This window comes from Pinus tabuliformis, chromosome J (genome assembly GCF_031772625.1).
Source record: "Pinus tabuliformis cultivar Carrire ecotype Pingquan chromosome J, CPIR1, whole genome shotgun sequence".
NCBI lineage: Eukaryota > Viridiplantae > Streptophyta > Pinopsida > Pinales > Pinaceae > Pinus > Pinus tabuliformis.
The window spans coordinates 915,295,086-915,315,687 of record NC_142295.1 but is presented as its reverse complement, the minus strand read 5'-3'; the positions used below and the strand labels follow the sequence as shown (position 1 = coordinate 915,315,687).

Genomic DNA, 20,602 nt, shown 5'->3' with positions numbered 1-20,602 from the left:
AACTCCATCGGCTTCAGGATGTTGCCCAGTTTTCATCTCTGCAATCCCAAGCAAATTTGGGAGATCATGATTATTGTTTCCTTGTGCATATGGGGATAATTGATTTTCGAGGCCAACAATAGTATCATCACATAACAGGTTCAAAAGCCCTGATTTGCCCTTCTGTTATGCAAGACATCAAGGTCTACATTCTCAAGGAACCTCGTATTCTAGATCAGCTCTTCTTCCCTATGATTCTGTTCATTACCTCCATTAGCATCCAAGTTTTCTGATTGATGTTGTTGAACAGTAGAACAGTCCTGTAGGCAACCTGTAACAAAACCATAGGGTTGTTCATTCATGTTAAAATTGTTGGTTTTGGGTAGAGAAATGGTCTAATGTTGTTAGGCTGGTAGTGTTCATGAGTATTGTATTACATTCAAGTTCTCGTGTCGATCATATTGTTCTAGATTATTACAATTTTCCAGAATCTTATCAATCTACTAACACAACTGCCTCTTTGTGAAGATGGTCCAATGCTAAGAAATATGTTTTTGTCACAGTCAAACCAATATTTCTCCGTCCTAGTTTTGTTGAGATGATTGTAAAAGATGAAAAGTTTCCTGAGGCTCATGCTAATCTCCCTTACTTTACATATGATAAATCTATGGTATTGCTAAACCCAGAATTACATGTTAAGTTTGAGCATATAAGTCACAAAACTTATACCTTGCATTGTGTTAAAATTCTGATGTTCTATGCTAACCATGTTGAAATTCTGATGTTATATGTTGAAACAATTACTTATTCCAAAAGTTTCTTTCTGTTGCAATATTAGTTAAGCGATTGTAGATAGAACATAAACCAAATGCACAATAGAAGACAGCCAAGAACAAAATGAGACACAGAGAAATTAGGTCCAATGACCAGTGCAAAACCCAACCAGATTCTTCTTCTATTAGATGTCAATTGTTCAACAGAGATACAGAGTACAATGAAAGATCAAGAGAATGAGTAAGTTCACCCAAATATGAACAAGTTGTAGCATGAAGACCATTGGTAGCAGCAACATATGCAAACACTGAATTAACCTTCCCTTTAACTGAATCAACACTGAAACACTGAAGCATTGAATTAACCTTGGCTCACCAAGTTCTGCTCTTACTCTCCAAGTCTCTCTCTCTCACAAACTTCTTCAAGTCTCTCCAACTTTCTCTCTCAAGTTCAAATTCTTCTTTCACAATGCACAAATAGTAGTAGTAGGTGAGAAGATATGAGACACATATATAGGAGGAACAACAAATTCTTGTCATAAAGGAGGAGCAATATGCATGCCATGAGGAAGAGTAACATGTGCCATTTAAGGGAGTGTAACTCATGCCATTAAGGACAGAACCGCATGACTTAATAACTTATGTCATTAAGAAAAGCAACGCGTGCCTTAGTTAAGAAGAGTGTAACATATGCATTAAAGAAAGTGTAAGAAGAATCTTTTATGACATGCCTTTAATGAGTGTAAGAGGAATATGCCATGTCTTTAATGAGAGCGTAAGAGAGAGTGTAATGTATCATTAAGAGAGAGAGAGAGTTACATAGTGCCATGTGAGTCATCAAGGAGAGAGGTGCAAAGTGATTGAGGTGATGAAGGTAAGGTGACTTGTAATTCCTTTTAATGATAATATCAGAGGGTATCATAAAAGGATAATAATAATAATGTTGATGATTAAGTCAAGATTGAACTATTAGAATTGATTAATGATAAGTTAAGTGATTTTCCTTCAACCATACTTGATTACCAATTGATGCAAGGAGATTTACTATATTTGGAAAGACATAATTGAGATGCTAGACATGACTTTCTATTTTTAGAAAGTCACTCTAGAATTGTCAGAAATGAGATTCATTTAAGGAAATTCATCCCTGAGCTGCCAATTTCCAACATTTTGAAACCCTCATATTTATGACACTCATGGTCTTTGTGATAACAAAGAATGCAGAACTGATCTTGTGACAAGTAAAATCTGTGAACATTATGGGATACATATAGAAAGCCTTCTCCCTTTTAAAGATAATTGTCAGGAAGATGAAGGTCCCTATTGTCATGAAGTCAATGGACATATGCAAGATGATTGATGCAATGACAGTTGGTTTCCTAGGAATAATGCAAATAAAATTTCATATATACATGGAGAAATACTCTGCCATCTCAACAAGTAATATCACCAAACAAGTAGAAAACAATCACATAATGAAGCCCTAGTTTCTAATGAATAAATTATTTCTAAGGTTGAGGTTACCAACAAGAGTTGATTCGAACAGACTTACTCTCCTGGCCATGGCAACAATGATATATATGCTAATGAATGTGCAGTTGTGCCACCTCTATATAAGGACCTCTGTCATCCTTGTCAAACGCCAAGCTCTCTAGACCAACTGCCTACATACAAGGAAATAGTTTGAACAAACCTTTGATTGATGATTCACGCTACTTCATAACGACTTGAGCGTGAATGAAGCAACACACAACCATCTCAGGCTTTCAATCCTCAAAACCCGTGTGCTCGATCTGCACCAAGAAACCTAGAAGTATGATAACCTTTAAAAACTTGATCTAGAACTAAACTCGGATAGCACATGCCAAACCATATGAGCAGGACACCTTCAGCTGACACAAGAACTTGGCATGCCTATGGTTGTTGATTTAGTATATTAGTCCAGATATATGCATACTGGGGAGTTTTTCCAAGAATTCAATATCATAACGAGGATCCAATACACCACAAAATCAAATCAATTTGGTAATTTTTTGGACTCCAATAAAAATACCTTTGACATCAATGCCAATCCTACTAAAACTGAGTGGTTGATTTCACTTGAGTGTGAAATGATTTTTCCAAGTGGTTCTTCACAAAGCAGCAAAGGCCTTGATGGCACACCCACTCCACGCCTACTCAACATGATGCCAAGGTCCTCTACACATTTAGAGAGCAGTGATGACCTTGCAAATGCAGTGTTGCCCCTCCATAGCAAAGCGTTGGGCACTTTGATGATTTTGGTAGTTGATTGAAACCTCAGAGCAACCCCAAATGCTGAAACATTGAGCTCACTTTGCTTAGTGTTGGAGATTCTTGATGATGTACCCAGCGGACCCAGCATGCCACCAGGATGGCCTTGACATGATTTGATGGGCATGGCTTGATCCACAATCCAGAGGATGATGGTCAACACCAAGATGACTAGGGACGGCTTGTACCGCCTCATGGAGTCCCAACGCTTGAGAGAGATTACACCAAATTGTCTTGGTGGCCCCCTTGGAGATGACGTAAGGCATCCAGAGCTGGCTTTTAACAAATGGAGACATATTGAGGCTTGACTTGAGGGCTTATCCTCAATCATTTGGTTGATTAGAATGCTTGGAGATGCACCTTGACCATTCCATGCCTTCTTGGAGCTTTATTAGCCTTAAAAGGGCATGACACCATGCTAGAGAGGATTTTTGACCCACACATGACTGCTTTTAGTGGCTTATTTTTCTATATTGAGTTATTGGGTTGGCTTGTAACCCATTTTCTTCATGTACACTCAAAATTGAACTTGTCATAGGGCTTTTAGGCAAATTAATGGAAGTGATTGACCTCATAAACAGAGGATCACTCCATTCTTGTTTCTTATCACCACTCTTGGATTTCAGCCTCCTTTAGAGAGCTCAACTTAGCCTAATGTAATTCACTAATTGTGGAGATGTGATCTTTTTGGAGCTATCACTATTGGAGATTGATTTTTGTCTTGGAGATGTTTCTTTGGGATTGGAAGAAGGCTATTTCATGAAATAATTGTAAGTTTAATTGCATATTGTTATTGTTTTTCATGTGATAAATTAATGCTACGGTTTTTCTTGTTCCATGTCTAAATGTATATTATTTATGGAAAATCTTGGTTGATTATTGCATGTTAAATTTGTCTTCCTTGAAATCCATAGGGGACCTCCTAGAGAGCTTCCCCTATTTAATTTCTCCCCTCACAAAAAAAATAGTTAGGGTTTATCAAGTGAAAACTAGGGTTTTCCCCCTTACTCCAAGCATTAATTCATTTTCTCTTAAATTTAGCCCTAAAGACTCCATCACCCAAGTGGGAATAGGCACTAGGAATCCTTGTGTTGGTCAAATTTTACAAAAAATTCTATATTTTCTTCTCTTTTACTTTTCTAAGTCCTTCAAGCAAGCTAGCAAGGTTAGTTTATAGGGTCAAATTCAATCAGGGCAATTCTTGGATAGACATTAGAACTTAATTGGAATGAATTTTACCTTGTTGATCCTTTTCACTCAAAATCTAGTATTTTATATGGTTGAATTTTCCTTAGTAGGGTTGATATCATCCTCCCTAAGCAATTTGTGCCCTAGAATAACCCTAACCCTAGCTAGGGCTACAACTTAGAGCTTAATTTGAGAGTGTGTCTTCTCCTTTGTTAATTATATCATCTGCAAACCCTTTCCTTGGTGCTTGTATGCATAGATATTCCTTTGTTGATCTATATCTTGAAACACAGGTCACACATGCCTCTTTATTGTGTCTTTGTCCATTAAAGAGTATCTTTTCCTAGCCCACATTTCCATCACCTTGAGCCATATAACATGGAATACCTTTTAGGTGATCACTAGTGAGCCATATCAGCCTCCCTTGTGGTGCAATTCCACTAAAGAGCAGGAGGAAGATTGTTGAGGTGACAATGGAAATCTCCTTCATTGTTACAACAACGTTTGGCCTTTTGCATTGTGAGGCCTCTCATAAGGCCTACTAGATTTTGAGGCAGCAGTCACCTAAGGTAATGTAAATAACATTGAGGCATCGATAACATTATAAAGGAGAGTGACTATAAGAAGACCCAACTCAAATACAATCATGGATGGGTATATGAAGACACAACCATCATCACAGAACTATTCTATGCATGACGAAATGTCGCCACTAAACTACTCACCATCATCTTGAGACACAATATTGATCTTGCCATTTGATAAGGGATTGTTGAAAGGAGGCACAAGCACAAGAGAGAGTAGACATAAATGGTTTATCATAATTAAAAAAAAATTGCCATCGTTGAAGTAAGAGAGTGTATATATAATGACCTAATTCAATACAAAAGTAGACCCAATAAGTTAAAAAGATGTTGCAACCAAACTGCACATCTACAACAACAAAAATACCACTGACCTAATCATCCAATCGAGAGTAACAAGAAGACATATCCTTGTCATATTGTGCACCTACAGGGAGAGTGGTAGTACTAAAATGTTCATTTGATGGCGTAAGGGAAGTGACAACCTACATAGAAATAAAAAAAAATGTAGCTAGAAAAAACGGACACTGACCAAATCATAAAATGGAGGGAAATAAGACATATTCCTACCATACTACTTATCTAGTGGGAGAGTGTTATTATTAACCTATTCATTTGAAGATGTGTTGAAAGAGACATGCCATAAAGGAATGATGGATACAGCCACTACTTCGCTCATCTACTAGAAACAATTATCACTTACCTACTATCTAATGAAGAAGAGTGGGATGATTTATCCATGTCAGATTGTGCATCTTCCAAGAAAGTGGTGCTGAATTATCCATCTAAAGAGTTGTCAAAAAAGACAATTTGTAATAAAGAGGATATACCTAAAATAAGATCAATCCTAGCTAAAGTGAGAGTGAGAATATCCAACTCCATATATTTGAAAGAGCTTGAATACAACCGAGCATATTGAAATACAAATGTGTGGGTTTATGGATACCCATCACAAGGGCACCTAAGAGAGCAAAGCTCATAAGGAAGCTCTAATATAATACAAGTGTGTTTATAAAATACCCAACTCCTCATTGACGATGGTTCTAGCCAAAGTAAATAATATAGGCAATTGAAATACAATGAGTGTTGGTTTGTGGATAACCAACTTTAAAATAAGGTCAATTGTGGCCAAAATAGATAAGTGATAGTTAATTAGTACCATCTCAACATAGGATTAGCCCATGTATAACAACCTCCATAAATATGGACATGTGATCAAGAAGTGAATGCATTAGATAGCACCTTGCTCCCATAATGTGAATGTGGGCCCTCTAAAGATAGATCCTCCCCAAAACACCATAGCACCAAGACCAACATAGTTCCACAACCGAGCAAAGGAGGTCTCTAGTAGAGCCTTGAAATAAGAAGCCATTGAGGTGTGTTGCATATAGGACGTCCCATAAGGACAAATATCAGTGTGAAGGATAGAGATCCATACAATCAAATTGATCCACTGAATAAGCTAAGAATCATTTGTAGAATCATCATTAAAGTAGGGTGGAATAGATCCCAGAGCCCTATAAGTGGGAACTACATCAAAGGAGGTGAAAAGGATATCCTGTCACAAACAAATAGGCACAAGCTTGTCAGGGTCACAGTGAATCACTGCCAGAAGATGAGCAGGCTTTATATCACCAATTGCAATCCAATATAAAATAATCATCTTCTAATTCCGATACAGCCTCATCTGCAAAGTACACCACCTTATACATGTCAATGAGACAGTGCATCCATTTAGCAAAAGAAAGTCTCTATGAAGATGTCAAAAGGACATGCTAAAGGGGACAATAAAGGATTTGAAACCCTACAATAGAGATGATTCAAAACCATTGTTGCGAAAATCACAATCGGGATAAAATCGGCAAGGGTCCAGAGAAGGAAAATATTGTAAAAAATCGAGAAAAATTGGTAAAAATCAGCAAAATTAAAATAAATAAAATAAAATTTCATTTTTTTCAATTTTTTTACTATCTAAAACATCCACAATTTCTTGGCGATTTTATCATGATTTTTTCATTTTGGAAAAAATCTTGGTGATTTTTTCATGATTTTTTGGCGATTTTTAAGATTTTATCGTGATTTCTTCATTTTTGGAAAACAATCGCTGATAACACTGGCCAATTATATCGCCACGCGGAAAAAATCGCGTTTCAATCGCTATTTTTGCAACACTATTCAAAACCCCTAGTTCCATAACCCTTGGGGCAAATGCCACTAGTCTATGGCTTCTCAAATCAATTATAAACACCCAAAAATTCTACCAGCAAGCAATCCTTCAAATCAAATATGAGAAGTGTGCCCCCCTGCCGTAAAAAAGAAATTCTGAACTCTATGGTCTACAAGGATAATGCTATCAGCTAAGGTCTTCAAAATAAGCCTAAAAAATAGGAGAATATTAGAAAAAATAGCAGTGAATTTTGGTTGAAGCAGAGAGAAAGATAAGGTTTGCTGCCTTAGAAGAGCACCAACCTGTCAAAAGAAACCTTCAATTCTCTAGAAATGCCACAAATCACGAAAAAGAGGAGGGCATTGGTGGTGAAGAGGGTTCAGAAAAACTTAAAAGATGGACAATGTCCCGAAATCGGGCTGGAAAACCCTAGTTCGGAACTTAGCTTCCCTAAAAATGCAGTATTTGGGCTGAAAAACGAGGAAAAAAATAGGCACGCTGCCCTAAAGAGGGCACAAATCTGCAAGAAAATCCCCTTGACTCTGCTGAAAATACCAAAAAACTGTAAAAAAGGAGGGCATTAATGAAAAAGCCCTAGAAATTTGTTGATTGTCCCAAAAATTTGCCGCCATACATTCTATGTGGTTTGGGGGTTATGTATTTAAAAGACATGTGATTAGCCTCAAAATTGTACCATTTCACTCATCATCTTCTATGATCTCCTAAATATCCCATTCCATACCCTGAATGTTGCATGTGCCACCCTATTATATCCATCTGGATTTTATCTAATAAACCCTTGCAAAGTATCTATTGGATAGTTTTTATGGAATTTTTAATGGAATGCATGAGCTGCTGATAATTATTATTTGTTGAAGGCACTAATGCTCTATGCTTACATATAAGTACTTGATGTTCATTTTCTTTATATACAGAATTTCTACTCGCTACAGAATTCCCTGTGCATTGAAGACAGTTAAAGGCAGCATCAGAATTAATGGTGGCTGCAGAAATCCTGTTTGCAGCAGAGATGTAGAATATCCTGTGTGTTGGGAAAATCCTGTTGCTGCGGGATTCATCTGAATTCTGCAGCATGAAATTTTAGGGCATATTTCAGCCGCCAACTAAATAATAGTTCCACTGTTTCCAGAAGTTGCTAGTTCAGAAGCTGTTAGTTGGTTATTTTTAGGAATCAGTCCACCTTGTTAGAGCTCTTGGGATAAGCTTACAAGTTTTCAACCCATTTGAGTTCGGCTCTGCAGTACAAGAAATCAGACTGTAATTGTGGATTTAGGATAATAAAGATTGAATTGTTTGTTCTATATTCTCTGCTGTTGAATAATGATTCAGTTTGAGGAACTCAAATTCTTGCTGCAACCAGTGGTTGAATCCCCACTTTACATAGTTAGATTTGTTTAATGATATTTCTCTGTTCGTGCATTTTCAATTCCATAGCTTTAGTTTTCTTTCCACTCTTCCATTGTTTATTTGTTGTTTTATTTTCTTCAATGGTTGTAACATTCTTTCAATCGTTTCTTGGAATAGTTTATTTATGCAGAGTGCAGCAATGGTTGTTCTGGATCTCTTGCTATCAAATGGTTTGCTGCAGTTAGTTTTCTTTATTCAGAGTGCAGAATTGTTCTAGATCTCCTGTTTTTGAATGGTTTACTGTAGAATAGACTTTCCTCCACCACCATGCAATGATTTGTCACACTGGTTTTATTGTTGATGAGTTAGTTTAATTGAATAAGTTGTTGAAAAACATTCATAAGATGTAATAGAGCACATCTCAGCAAATATAGAACCTTGTCGTTACATACAGTGCATAGCATTTCAATGCTTACACACCCAAATTGATAATTTAACTGTGCCCTCACAATTCTGTGGCATTAACCATAGCTGGAATACTGTGGCCCATCAAAATGTACTTTAATATTATGTTAGTAATGTTCATTGTTAGTAGTTACTAGGTTAGTGATGTGACATTTGACCAAGTTGACAGTTAGTAGGATCATCCTAGGGGTTAGGGAGTTGTAACATTTCCTTTCTGTATCTGTGTCTCCATGCCAGTTGTTTGATTTGTGGAGAGTTGTACGAATTGTTATGAGAGGGTTTGGCTTCTGTCAACTTGCCCACCTTGGGCAAGAGAGACATATTTTCTCAATTTCACATGGTTAATGGCATCTGGAATTCCTATATTTCTTTTCCTCTCTTGTGATTAAGAGTGGCTTCATACTTGTTGGAATGATTGCTTTTTGATGCTGCAACTGTAAATAGTAGTTCATTCTTTTCCAAACCTTGGCAAGTCAGAAAACTGATTAATGCATTCAACGGAACTGAAATCAAGGTAACAATAACCAACTATTAGTATCTTAACACAAGGAAAAAGGTATTGAAAAGTTGGGACGCTAGTTCCTTTTAGTTGAATAGAAAGAAGGTTCCCTTGCAACCATGTGCATTTTGTTCCATGGCTTTAGAATCCACACACAATAGTAAATGGAAATGATTTAATTTAACTGCAAATGAAATTGTGACACTGATGTGACCTGCCCTGCCAGTATTTGACTGGAATAAACCCTTTTTCAAATCTAATATTGTCAAAATAGACGCAACAGATTACTTGTCAGAAAGGACAATCTGCAATAATAGGATGTAGATGGAGGTTGCCAACGAAGAACAGACCAAGGCATCTTGTAGTCAAACAAAGAAAGATGTAGAGAGAGAAAGCAACCTTGGTGAGTTCTGCTTGTGAGTGATCAACAGCAGGAGATGTAGATCCATGACCATTTACAGCATTATTCTTTGTTGCATCTGCAGAAGGATCAGGCATGCTTCCACCATCCTTGTTTTTTTCTGTTTCCATCACAACCGTAGATGTAATAGGGTACTCCACCCCCTCCTCTTCTATAAGCTGAACCATAAGAGGTTAGCATACACAGATAAGCCTACAAATTCACCCATCTCAAATGCAGTTGCTTAAATATATACATGCCTTCAGAACAGCAAACCTAAATATCTAATTATCGGTACAAAATAAGCCAAAGCCATCCTCAATATCTGAACATTAGCAGCTAAACAGATTAAAAATAGACAGAAACTAACCTTAACATCTAAACACTGTTTTAATTAGACAGAAACTAAATATATAAACATAGTTACAAATTATAATTCAGCAGAAACTCGAAACTAATAACTTACAGAAGCAGAATTAACTGTTACGATGCCATGCAAATTTAACTGAAGAATAACTTTAATCTTTGATTTCTCAGGCTTGGATGCTTGGAAGGGACCAATCTACACAAAACACAGAAAGATATTGCATAAATTCCAACTTGTTATTCCACCGAAACTTAACTGTATAAGAAACTGAGAAACTTCAAAATATAGCAAAGCAGAAGCAAGACACAGACAGGACTAAATGAATGCCATTAATGATCTTCTCATCTGCCATTAATCATCTCGTAACTTCTAAGTTCTAACTTCTAATACATATAAAACACAAAACAATCCTTTTTAACACCCTTCCTTCAGAGAAGGAAAAAATAAGCATCACATAACATAACTAAGGTTGCACACTAGCCCAGTTAGCTCAGTAAGTGATTGAATGCTTTGAGCTTCATGTAGGAGGTCTCAAGGTCAATCCCCTGGGATGGCTTCCTCTATTGCCTGCCTCACTCAACGTCCCTGTAAGGTTAAGAGCCACAAATTCAGCATCCAGGATTGGGTCAATTAATGAAAGCTCCCCTCCATTCACCCTCAGTGGCCAGGTTTATAGCCCCACAGATATTACCATGGGGCGGGATTTCCCCTTTTGGACATCCCAGATTAAGAATCTGCTACGGAGGACGGATCTCATAGAGAACGATAAAAACAACCCCATTCAAAGTAATCGATCTCAAACAGCTGGTCTCAGAAATGAAAAAACAGGAAAACATATTATTGACTCCCCCATATTCCAAATAGAGATCTCAAATATCAAAAATCTGCAAGATAAGATGAGAGCACAGAAGGCCCTCCTTAAACAGGAGACAGAAATCCAGCAGCAAAAACTTAATTCTTGGGTTGAAGTGTTCCCTCTAAGTGAACAACCACTGCCACTCACTACAAGCAAAATTTAATGAGGAATGCCTTCACCAAGCTCGAGAGCTTAATCTTTAGAGTACATGGGCTGCCCCCTTCAGTAGCTCCTTTTGAACACCTACAGTTGGGCACCTCTTTCCTTCATGACACTTTGGATCTGAAGGACATCATTCTTGATCAGGCGTGGATAAGCCCCAACTCCACACTCTTCCTCCGCTTCTAGTCTCTAGAAGATCAACTCAAAGCTCTCTGAGCCAAGAGAAGACTAATATTGCTCCCACTTGCACAGAAGATATTCCTTGATGCTGACCTCACCAAAACTCTGCAGGTGGAACTCAAGCTGTCTCGGGACCAAGTCATGGCTGCACAGAAGGAAGGAAATTGGGCAGTAACCCAGAATCTCAAAGCCATCATTCATGATTCAACTCCTCCAAGATACTCCTGCCCTTGGAAGAAATGATAGTTTCATTCAATTGGGGGACAGAGTAAGAGCAGTTAGCCCACCATATCCATTGGCTGTTGGAATTAAAATGGTGCATGTTGGTCCTCACCAGGTACGCTTCGCAATGCAATCTGATCGTGTGACCTTTTTCTCACAAAGACGCATTCGAGCCCCATGCGGACACCACCCAAGATCCATGGGTATAGTCTTGTCGTCAAGAGATAATATCTGACAGCGTCAAAGGATCAAGTGGGGTTGCTTGTCTTACATGCGATGCTCTCCAAAGTAGGGTCACTTGGTTGTCATCCAATGAGCATGCCATATTTTTGTGGGTCCGGCTCCATCAGCGCAGGTGCCTTCTTCCAAATAGCTGCATTGCAATTTACTACTTTCCCCTAGCTTCATCACGCTTTGCACTTCACACAGACTTTGAGGGCAATCCTTTCTTGGCTCTTTACATAAATATCTCCCACTTCTCCACTCTTGGTGATGTCATTCTTTTAGGTGATTTTAGCGCTCATACCAGAGACCTTTGGTTTCCCCGCACAACAAAGCAAAGGACACACCTTGCCTCCAAGAGTTAGAACCAAAATCTATGAGTCTTCATAGGGGTTCATAGGATAGCGTTGGACCCCTCGGGTTATAGGAGACATTTCTTGCACCTAGGTGAATCCCATGGTCTCTTATTATAAACGGGCTTCCCTGCTTTCCAAATTCTGGTGACTTTACATGTTTCCCCCATTGTGGGGGGGGGGGGGGGAGGGGCAACGTTGTTGACTATGTCTCAGCCAACCAAGACCTTTTTTGACATATCCAGCACCACTTAGTCTCTCATCTCCCCCTAGTAGACCATGCCCTTCTCACTTTCTCCCTTTCCTTCTCTACCTTCTCCAATCCCCCCACCCTCTAGTCTATTCCGCAAATCCCCCATGCTACCTTTCTTTTTGATAGAGATTATGCAAACTCCTATACCACCTACCTCAGGCAATTGCTCCCCCCCCCCCCTTCATTTCCCACTTCAAGTCACTAAACACAACCACAACCAAATATGAGATACTTCTCACTGCCCTCGTGGAGGCAACCCTGGACTCCTACCCCCACTATACTTGTCAACACAACCATAACCCCCCCTAGATCATGTCCCATGAAACACTAGTTCGATAATGAATGCAAATCCCTTCATAAACAACTTCGTCTCACCCTCAAGCATGACCCATCTTCTTCACCCTACCTACACAAAACTTATCGTCAACTCTGCGTCATAAAAAGCAAACCTTTCTTTCTTTTTGAAGGGAACTTCATGAGGCCCTTCGCCACTCGCTGAAAGCCCTTATGGCATACTCTTTTCTCTAAACACCACACCATCTCGCCTAACCTCGATCCCCATTAATTATTATCTCACACAACCTCCCTCTACGACATTCCTAAACAACCTATTATCTACATCCCCTGCCACCCCCCTCCTTATCCCACCTCTTTTCTAAGAGGGACATTAGGAGAGCAGTCAGAGCCATAAGTACTAATAGAGCAGTTGACAAGGATGGGCTTCACAACGAATTCCATAAATGTGGCATCCCGTCTCTTGAGTCCTATATTGTAGATTTATTTAACCATGTGGTGTGTTCAAGCTAACCCTCCTGGCCAAGACACATTATTCACCCACTCCACAAATTAAGGAGCAGTTATGATCCGAACAACTACCAAACTATCAGGGTGGGTCATACATTCTCCAAGATTTATGCCACAATCTTACACCAATTGCTCTCTGAGGAATTGGTGGGTTGTCATCTTAGGGCTCAAGGACAAGCAAGTTTCCGACCAAACTACCAGACAATTGATCACACATTCACTCTCCAAGACATTATTGAGTAGGCTTGTCATTACTCTTCGAAGGTCTACAATTGCTTTGTAGGCTTCCAAAAAGCATTTGAAATAGTTCTGAGGGAGGCGTTGTTCCAAAGGCTTTGCAACAATGGCATATCTAAGACCCTTCTGGAAGCCATTATGAGACAATATGAGTTAATTTTGGGATGGCTCAAGATGGCAAATGGCCTTTCCAATTTCATCTAGAGTACCGTCGAAGTCAAACAAGGTTGTGTTGAAGTTTCTAAATTTCCTTAGTTTAGAAACCTAAGTTGCAGGAAACGTTGGAGAAGGGTCCGTTTCCGGCCGGAAACGAAATGGAAACAGGGAAACTTGTACCGTATGGCCTGGAAACTCGTTTCCGGCCGTACTGGCCTGTTTCTCGATGAGGAAACATGGCCAGTACGGCCGGAAACGCGTTTCCAGACCGTACGGTGGAGTTTCCTCTTCTAACTTGACTTTTCCTTGTATTTTTTTTTTTCGCTTCTATTTTTTTATTGGGAGACTAAAATATCTTATGGATGCTTCTAAATGCCTCTCAAGTTATAAAAAAGAGAATTTTTTGAGTGGGGCAGCCTAATGTTCAAGCCTATGGCTCTAATGTTGATATGCAGTTCATGGTAATGTTAAGAAGTAAAAGTGACATTCTCCTTTATTTTTCATTTTTCATCCTTTTACTTAAATTTTTAACATTACCATGAAATGACTCAAGATGTTTGAAAGTGGTTTCGCCTCATTGGATTTCATATGGAGAAAGTAGAATTTTAGATCTCACTCAAAATCCAGCAGACTTATCTATTTTTCAGTGTTTCAGGATAGGGGGGATTGCAATGTTTTCATTGGATTTTGTCATGTACTGGGGTATGGAACTTGTATTTAATCAAGAGAACCAAGCCCTCTATGCAGGGGAGACTCCCAATAATCAAGAGCACGTAGGGTACTAGTGTATGGAACTTGTATTTAATCAAGAGCACTAACGTCATTCGACTATGTAGGAGGAGACTCCCAATCAAGCACGAGACAAGAAATTAGAAATTTCTTGTGGCTGATTTTGGATATTGCTATTTTCATTATGTGATCATTCATGAGTAAATGTGATGTAAATTTAGAGAATTATAGTTTATGCATTGACAATTGACAATTTAATCATAATGTAATAAATTAGAATGTATCATATATGCTTTATGATTGCACATATTTCTTAAATGTCCTAATATATATATATATATATATATATATATATATATATATATATATATATATTGCATTTCCCCGTTTCCAAAATTTGGGGGGGTCACGTTTCGTACCCGTGCCCGTTTCGGAAACTCGTACCCGTTTCGTGCAACTTAGTTAGAAACCCTTCATGGACTTTTTCTGATTTATTCCTACCTACTTGTTATTTTTCTTTAACAAGTTATTTACAAAGTAAATACTGAAAATAAACACCAGTGCATGCTCAACATGTTTCAGATCAGCAACTAAAAGAAACAAGAACAAACACACCACATGACACCATTATTTTTGGACCAATGTCCCCGGAAAAACCCCATGCGGGAAAACCGATGCAGCGATCTGAGAGTTTTCTTATTAAGCAATATCAGAGTACAATCTGGGTGCCAAAACTAGCCTACCCAACAGAGAATTTCCTTAGCAACTATACCTCACAGTTTGAGAGAAATCTCCTGGTTGAAACCCCGGAAAATCCTTCCGACAGCTCCTCAGCACAAAGCTACTTTGCAACCCCGGCGTCTGCCTAAACTGGAATGCGTCAGCCCCTCTCTGTCTCACGCTGACCCTGCGTCAGCCTTTCTAGGCTTGCGTCAGCCCCAAGAGGCCCTGCGTCAGCTATGGGAGCCTCTGCATCAGCTGTGCTGGCCCCTCTAGTGCTCTGCACAGCACTTCGCTGCCTCTGTGTGGCCCTGCGTGAGCCCTTGCTAGCTCTGTGTCACCCTCCTTGGCTGTTGCGCTACTCTCCCGACACAATCTCTGCCTTCTCTATTTCTCTATATACAATGCCCCTCAATTGCTCTACCAATCATTGATTCTATCTCTCTTAGCAAACCCCACTTTCGAGAATAGAATGACTGATCATCTGGTATACTCTCCAAGTGACCCTCAAGCCTCCTCTTATAACTTTCCTGTTGACATCTCAATGGCCGAGATTAAGTCCCTAATCAACGGCTAAGATTAGATCTCGCTTGATCCATGTCTTTTGGACCATTCTAACACAGATTCATATTAATACACGTTAATATTTTATTTTCCCTAAGTTTAGACTTAGGGACTATTAAAAATATTAATTATTTTAATATCTCTTGATCTGTTTAGAATCAGCCCAAACCCTTTCTAGCTATTAGAGATCTCTTGTGCCCCAACCTCTCCACCAAATTTCATGGCTAGAGCACATCCGCTGCTACCCCAAATCAACACTCCCACTTAGCGAGGACTGTGCTCTAGCAATACTCCTCACTGAGTATTACTCTAATCATCTGGCATCAATACCTGTGCTGATGCTAAGCCTTCATGCCCAACATCCTCTGCACTACTACCTCCTGTACTGCTGCCCATGGTTCTGCCATTGCCACTGTTGCATCTGTACTACAACTCCCTCTGCATCCATGTTGTTGTTGGTCTTTTCTCCTAGCACTGCATCCGCACTGCACCTCCTCTCATCAAGCTGCATCGCGCTGCCCATTGATGCACTGCAACTCAGTTACTGTTAGGCCCCTATACTACTAGTGTAACCCCTTATTGTTATTAGTACAACCCCCTTATTATATTGTTGTACCCATGTAGTCCCCATATTGTTACTATTGTGCCCCATAGAAGCCCACTATTGTTATTATTGTGCCCTTACATTATTATTGTTATGTCGGCTCTGATTATATTATGACCCCTTAGACTCCTATATATAGAAAGGAAGTCTTGTCATTTGTATCATCGAAGAATTGTTCATTTGTGTAATGTAAAAGAGGTTGCCCCCTCGAAGAGGCTGAATTCTAAGGCGTTGATCTATCTTTTCTATCTTTTTGTGAGCTGGTTTCATAACATTTGGTATCAGAGCTGTGGATTATAGGGTTTCGCTGCTCCAAACAAGTCATCGTAGCATTTCCGCTATAATTTTTTTTTTTGCGACGTTTCAAACGCTAAAAAAAAAACCTATTTCGGGTGAAATCGTTCTGAACCTCGGGACTGAATTTCAGAGCTTTTCGTGCTATATTTACGGATATACGATCTGAGAAAGTTGGCCTTTTTGCAGACTCCCGAATTACATTCCAAACAGGTGACCTGGGTAAAATAGTCATAACTTTTGTTTTGAGCATCAGAGTGAAATTTTGTAAGAAGTTACGGAAAGCGAACGAACGGTAGTTTCCTGTGTATATTTTTCAGATCCTAAGGTCAAAACAGTGACACGTGGCACTTCATACAAGTTCGCTCTTCTAAAAAAGTATATAATCAGGTGATCTTGGGAGATTGTGCATAACTCTTTCTTGGATAATCTAAATTCGATCAGACTGGTGGCATTGGAAAGAGGACGCAAAGGGCTACTGCAAGTCACAATTTCAGAACTTAAAGATCTGAAAGTGCATAGTTACAGTTGTTTCAAGATCAAGCTCCTAAAATCAAGAAAAAGCGAGATGATGAAGTTTGATGGCAAGGATCCGGTAAATTGGATACTACAGATGGAGAAATATTTTGATATACATGGTGTACCACTATTACAAAAGGTATGTATTACATCTTCATATTTAGAACAAGATCAATTTTTATTGTATAAAGGGCTTTGTTCTTGTAAACAACTTGTTACATGGTCAATTTTCACGGAGGAAATTATAGCACATTATGAGAATACAAAGAGCAACACCTTTTTTAGAGCAACACCACAACAATTGGAAGAAAAAATAGAAAAAGGGTTTTGTTACAGAGTGGAAAGAAAAATTATGGCAACAAGGAATTCTACCCCTCACAACTATAAAGATGGAAGTGTTGTTTCTCCTAGCCTTCCACAACCCACAAGGGTTACACCACAACAATTGGAAGAAAAAAGAGAAAAAGGGCTTTGTTACAATTGTGATAGCCAATGCACTAAAGGTCATAAGTGTGCTGAGAAGAAATTATTTTACATAGAGTATGAAGAGGAGGAAGAAAATGATCAAAAAATATCAAAAAAAGAGGATATACGCCAAGACCCAACCCCAGAGAAAGAAGAATGAATCCGACCATATCTTGTAAAGCATTGGCAAGAATTACCACTCCTCAAACTCTGAAGATAGAAGGACATATCAAGAAGAAAAAGGTTCAAGAAGTGAAAGATCACATCAAGAAAGAAGAAATGAATCTGACCATATCTTGTAAAGCATTCGAAAGAATTACTACTCCTCAAACTATTAAGATAGAAAGACATATCAAGAAGAAAAAGGTTCAAGAAGTGAAAGATCACATCGAGAAAGAAGAAATGAATCCAACCATATCTTGTAATGCATTGGCCGGAATTACCACTCCTCAAACTATCAAGATAGAAGGACATATCAAGAAGAAAAATGTTCAAAAAGTGAAAAATCACATCGAGCATCAAGAAATGAATCCGACCATATCTTGTAAAGCCTTGGAAGAAATTACCACTCCTCAAACTCTAAAGATAGAAGGACATATCAAGAAGAAAAAGGTTCAAGCAGTGAAAGATCACATCGAGCATCAACAACAAATTCTCCAACTTTTAAAGGATAACGCCACTTTGGTGCAGAATCGAATGAAACAACAAGTAGATCAACATCGTAGTGAAAAATGTTTTGATGTAGGTGATTGGGTAATTTTACGACTACATCTCAAGCAAGCTATTTATGAGAAGGAAATGTTGGCAATACTACATGCACTTAAGAAATGGCGACCTTACCCAATGGGAAGACACTTCAAGGTAAAAATGGATCATGATAGTCTTAGATACTTTTTAGAACAAATATTATCTTTAGAAGAATAGAAAAAATGGGTCACAAATATGTTGGATTATGACTTTGACATCATCTATAGAAAAGGGAAGCAAAATTTTGTTGCAGATGCACTCTCAAGAAAGGATGAGGATGTGGAAGCATTGTTTTGTGCTATTTCTATTATCCAACCAGATTGGATAAACGAAGCAAAGGATGAATGGAAGAAGGACGATAAGTGTGGCCACTCATTCAAAAGTCGCAAAAGATCTCAATTCAAAAAATATTGCCAGAACTTGAAGAGGAAGGAAAAATCATATTGGAACCTGGAGCAGTCACAGAATCAAGAACCCGACAGCTATGAAATCGACCAATTTCAAAGTATCTCATCAAGTGGAAGAACTTACCCGCTGAAGATTCCACATGGGAGGACAAGAATTTTCTACAGAAGCATCAAGAACTACTCAAGCATTGAGGACAACACTTTTTGAAGGAGAGGGGCATGTTAGGCCCCTATACTACCAGTGTAACCCCATATTGTTATTAGTACAACCCCCTTATTACATTGTTGTACCCATGTAGTCCCCATATTGTTACTATTGTGCCCCATAGAAGCACACTATTGTTATTATTGTGCCCTTACATTATTATTGTTATGTCAGCTCTTATTATATTATGACCCCTTAGACTCCTATATATAGAAAGGAGGTCTTGTCATTTGTATCATCGAAAAATTGTTCATTTGTGTAATGTAAAGGAGGTTTCCCCCTCGAAAAGGCTGAATTCTAAGGCGTTGATCTATCATTTCTATCTTTTTGTGAGCTGGTTTCATAACAGTTACTGAGAAGTAAGTAACTGATCTCCCAACTGACCTCCCTGTTGGGCTAGATACACCCACTGATGCTGAAGCTCTCTCTGTCGCTAACAAGTGCTCCCTCTCTGACCTCTGCGCTGCTGCAACAACTCTCCTGCATCTCACACCATTGCACACCTCTCCGTGCCATCCTACACTAGTGCAATACTCATGTGCCTCTCGCACTGCTGCAGCCTGCTAGCTCTGCATTGTCTTCGAACTCTTGCACTGTAGCTCTCTCTATCGCTCCATCGCATCCGTCTCTACCCACTCAGCCAGTCCTACTACTCCTCGTTGGGGCTCCCGTAGGAAGGTCTAATCCAAGAGGCTAGGTACCTCAAGGATCCTGCCCCTCATCACTTGTAGTCCGCCTGACTACAGCTCGATGTCTCCCCACTTCCGCTCAAGTGGCGTGTGTGCACTCATGGCATACTCATCGTCTATCAAAGCTTCCTTCTCTGCCCATGTTGGCGTTGCCTTAGTCTCGGAAGACTCTCCCTTACTCTTCTTCCTTGGGCACTGGGTCGCATAGTGACCCTTATCCCCACAGTGGAAGCACTTGACCTTGGAGAGATCTTTCTTCTTCCGCTTCTCCTGCTTTCCCTCAGATGTTAGGGCCACATCCTCCTCCTCCTGCTTGACCTTGATCCCTTTGCTGCTGCTACCTGTCTTTGACTGTCGTCTGATCTCTTCCTGGCAAAGAGCTGCCCACAGCTCGTCCCAAGGTAGGAGAGTCCCTCTGCCCAGGATGCTCTAGACAAACACTTCCCACTCTTCTTAGACAACATTCAAGGTTGTCCTCACCATAAGCTCTTGATCTGGTGTCGCTCCTATAGCAGTCAACTGATCTCGGATCTCATTCAGTCCTCCGAGGAAGGAATCAACCGTTTAACCCTTCTTCATCTGATATGACCTCATCTGGTTCTCGAGCAGCATTCTTCTCTACACAGAAGTATGCTGGTACAGGTTCTTGAAAGCCTCCCACATCTCAATTGTCGTTTCCTTCTCGACCATATGTGGTACCACATAATCCTTGACCCTGTCAAGGATAATGCACTTGGCCTTCGCCATTGCCTCCTCATACTTGTCATTATCATTGGGGTCGACTAGGACAGCTATAACCTTCAAGGCGAAGTTCTTGACACGATTCCTGTCAAGCACTGATAAGATTTTGGCCTTCCAGACTGCGAAGTTCGATGCTCCGTCCAGTCTATCCTGGTCTCTTACCCTGTGTAGTGCCATGATGCTCCTCTACTTCCCTCCTGGAAGTTCTCTGTTCGACTCCTCTGAGTCTCTACTTCCCGTCTGGAAGTTCTCTTCTGGACTCCCTCTGAGTCCTGATTTCCCTATTCGAAATCCTTCTACCGCTTGTCGAGATGCCCCCTACTTTGATCGTCTTGTGCAACTGCACTGCTGATCCGGATTCCTCGGCTAGAAACCCTCAGTAACAACTCCT

The 20,602-nt window shown here is 39.5% G+C and overlaps 1 protein-coding gene across 1 annotated transcript in view; it reads right to left on the bottom strand.

The window, feature by feature from the left end:
• The window catches only part of LOC149229730 (heat shock 70 kDa protein 14-like), a 162,145-nt gene that overhangs the window by 100,422 nt on the left and 41,121 nt on the right, over positions 1-20,602 (bottom strand). The window contains exons 3-4 of the mRNA XM_089378716.1: positions 10,182-10,277; positions 9,715-9,894 (exon numbers count right to left, since the gene is read on the bottom strand). Of these exons, the coding sequence (XP_089234842.1) occupies positions 9,715-9,894; positions 10,182-10,277 (276 nt within the window). The remainder of the gene's footprint in view (positions 1-9,714; positions 9,895-10,181; positions 10,278-20,602) is intronic.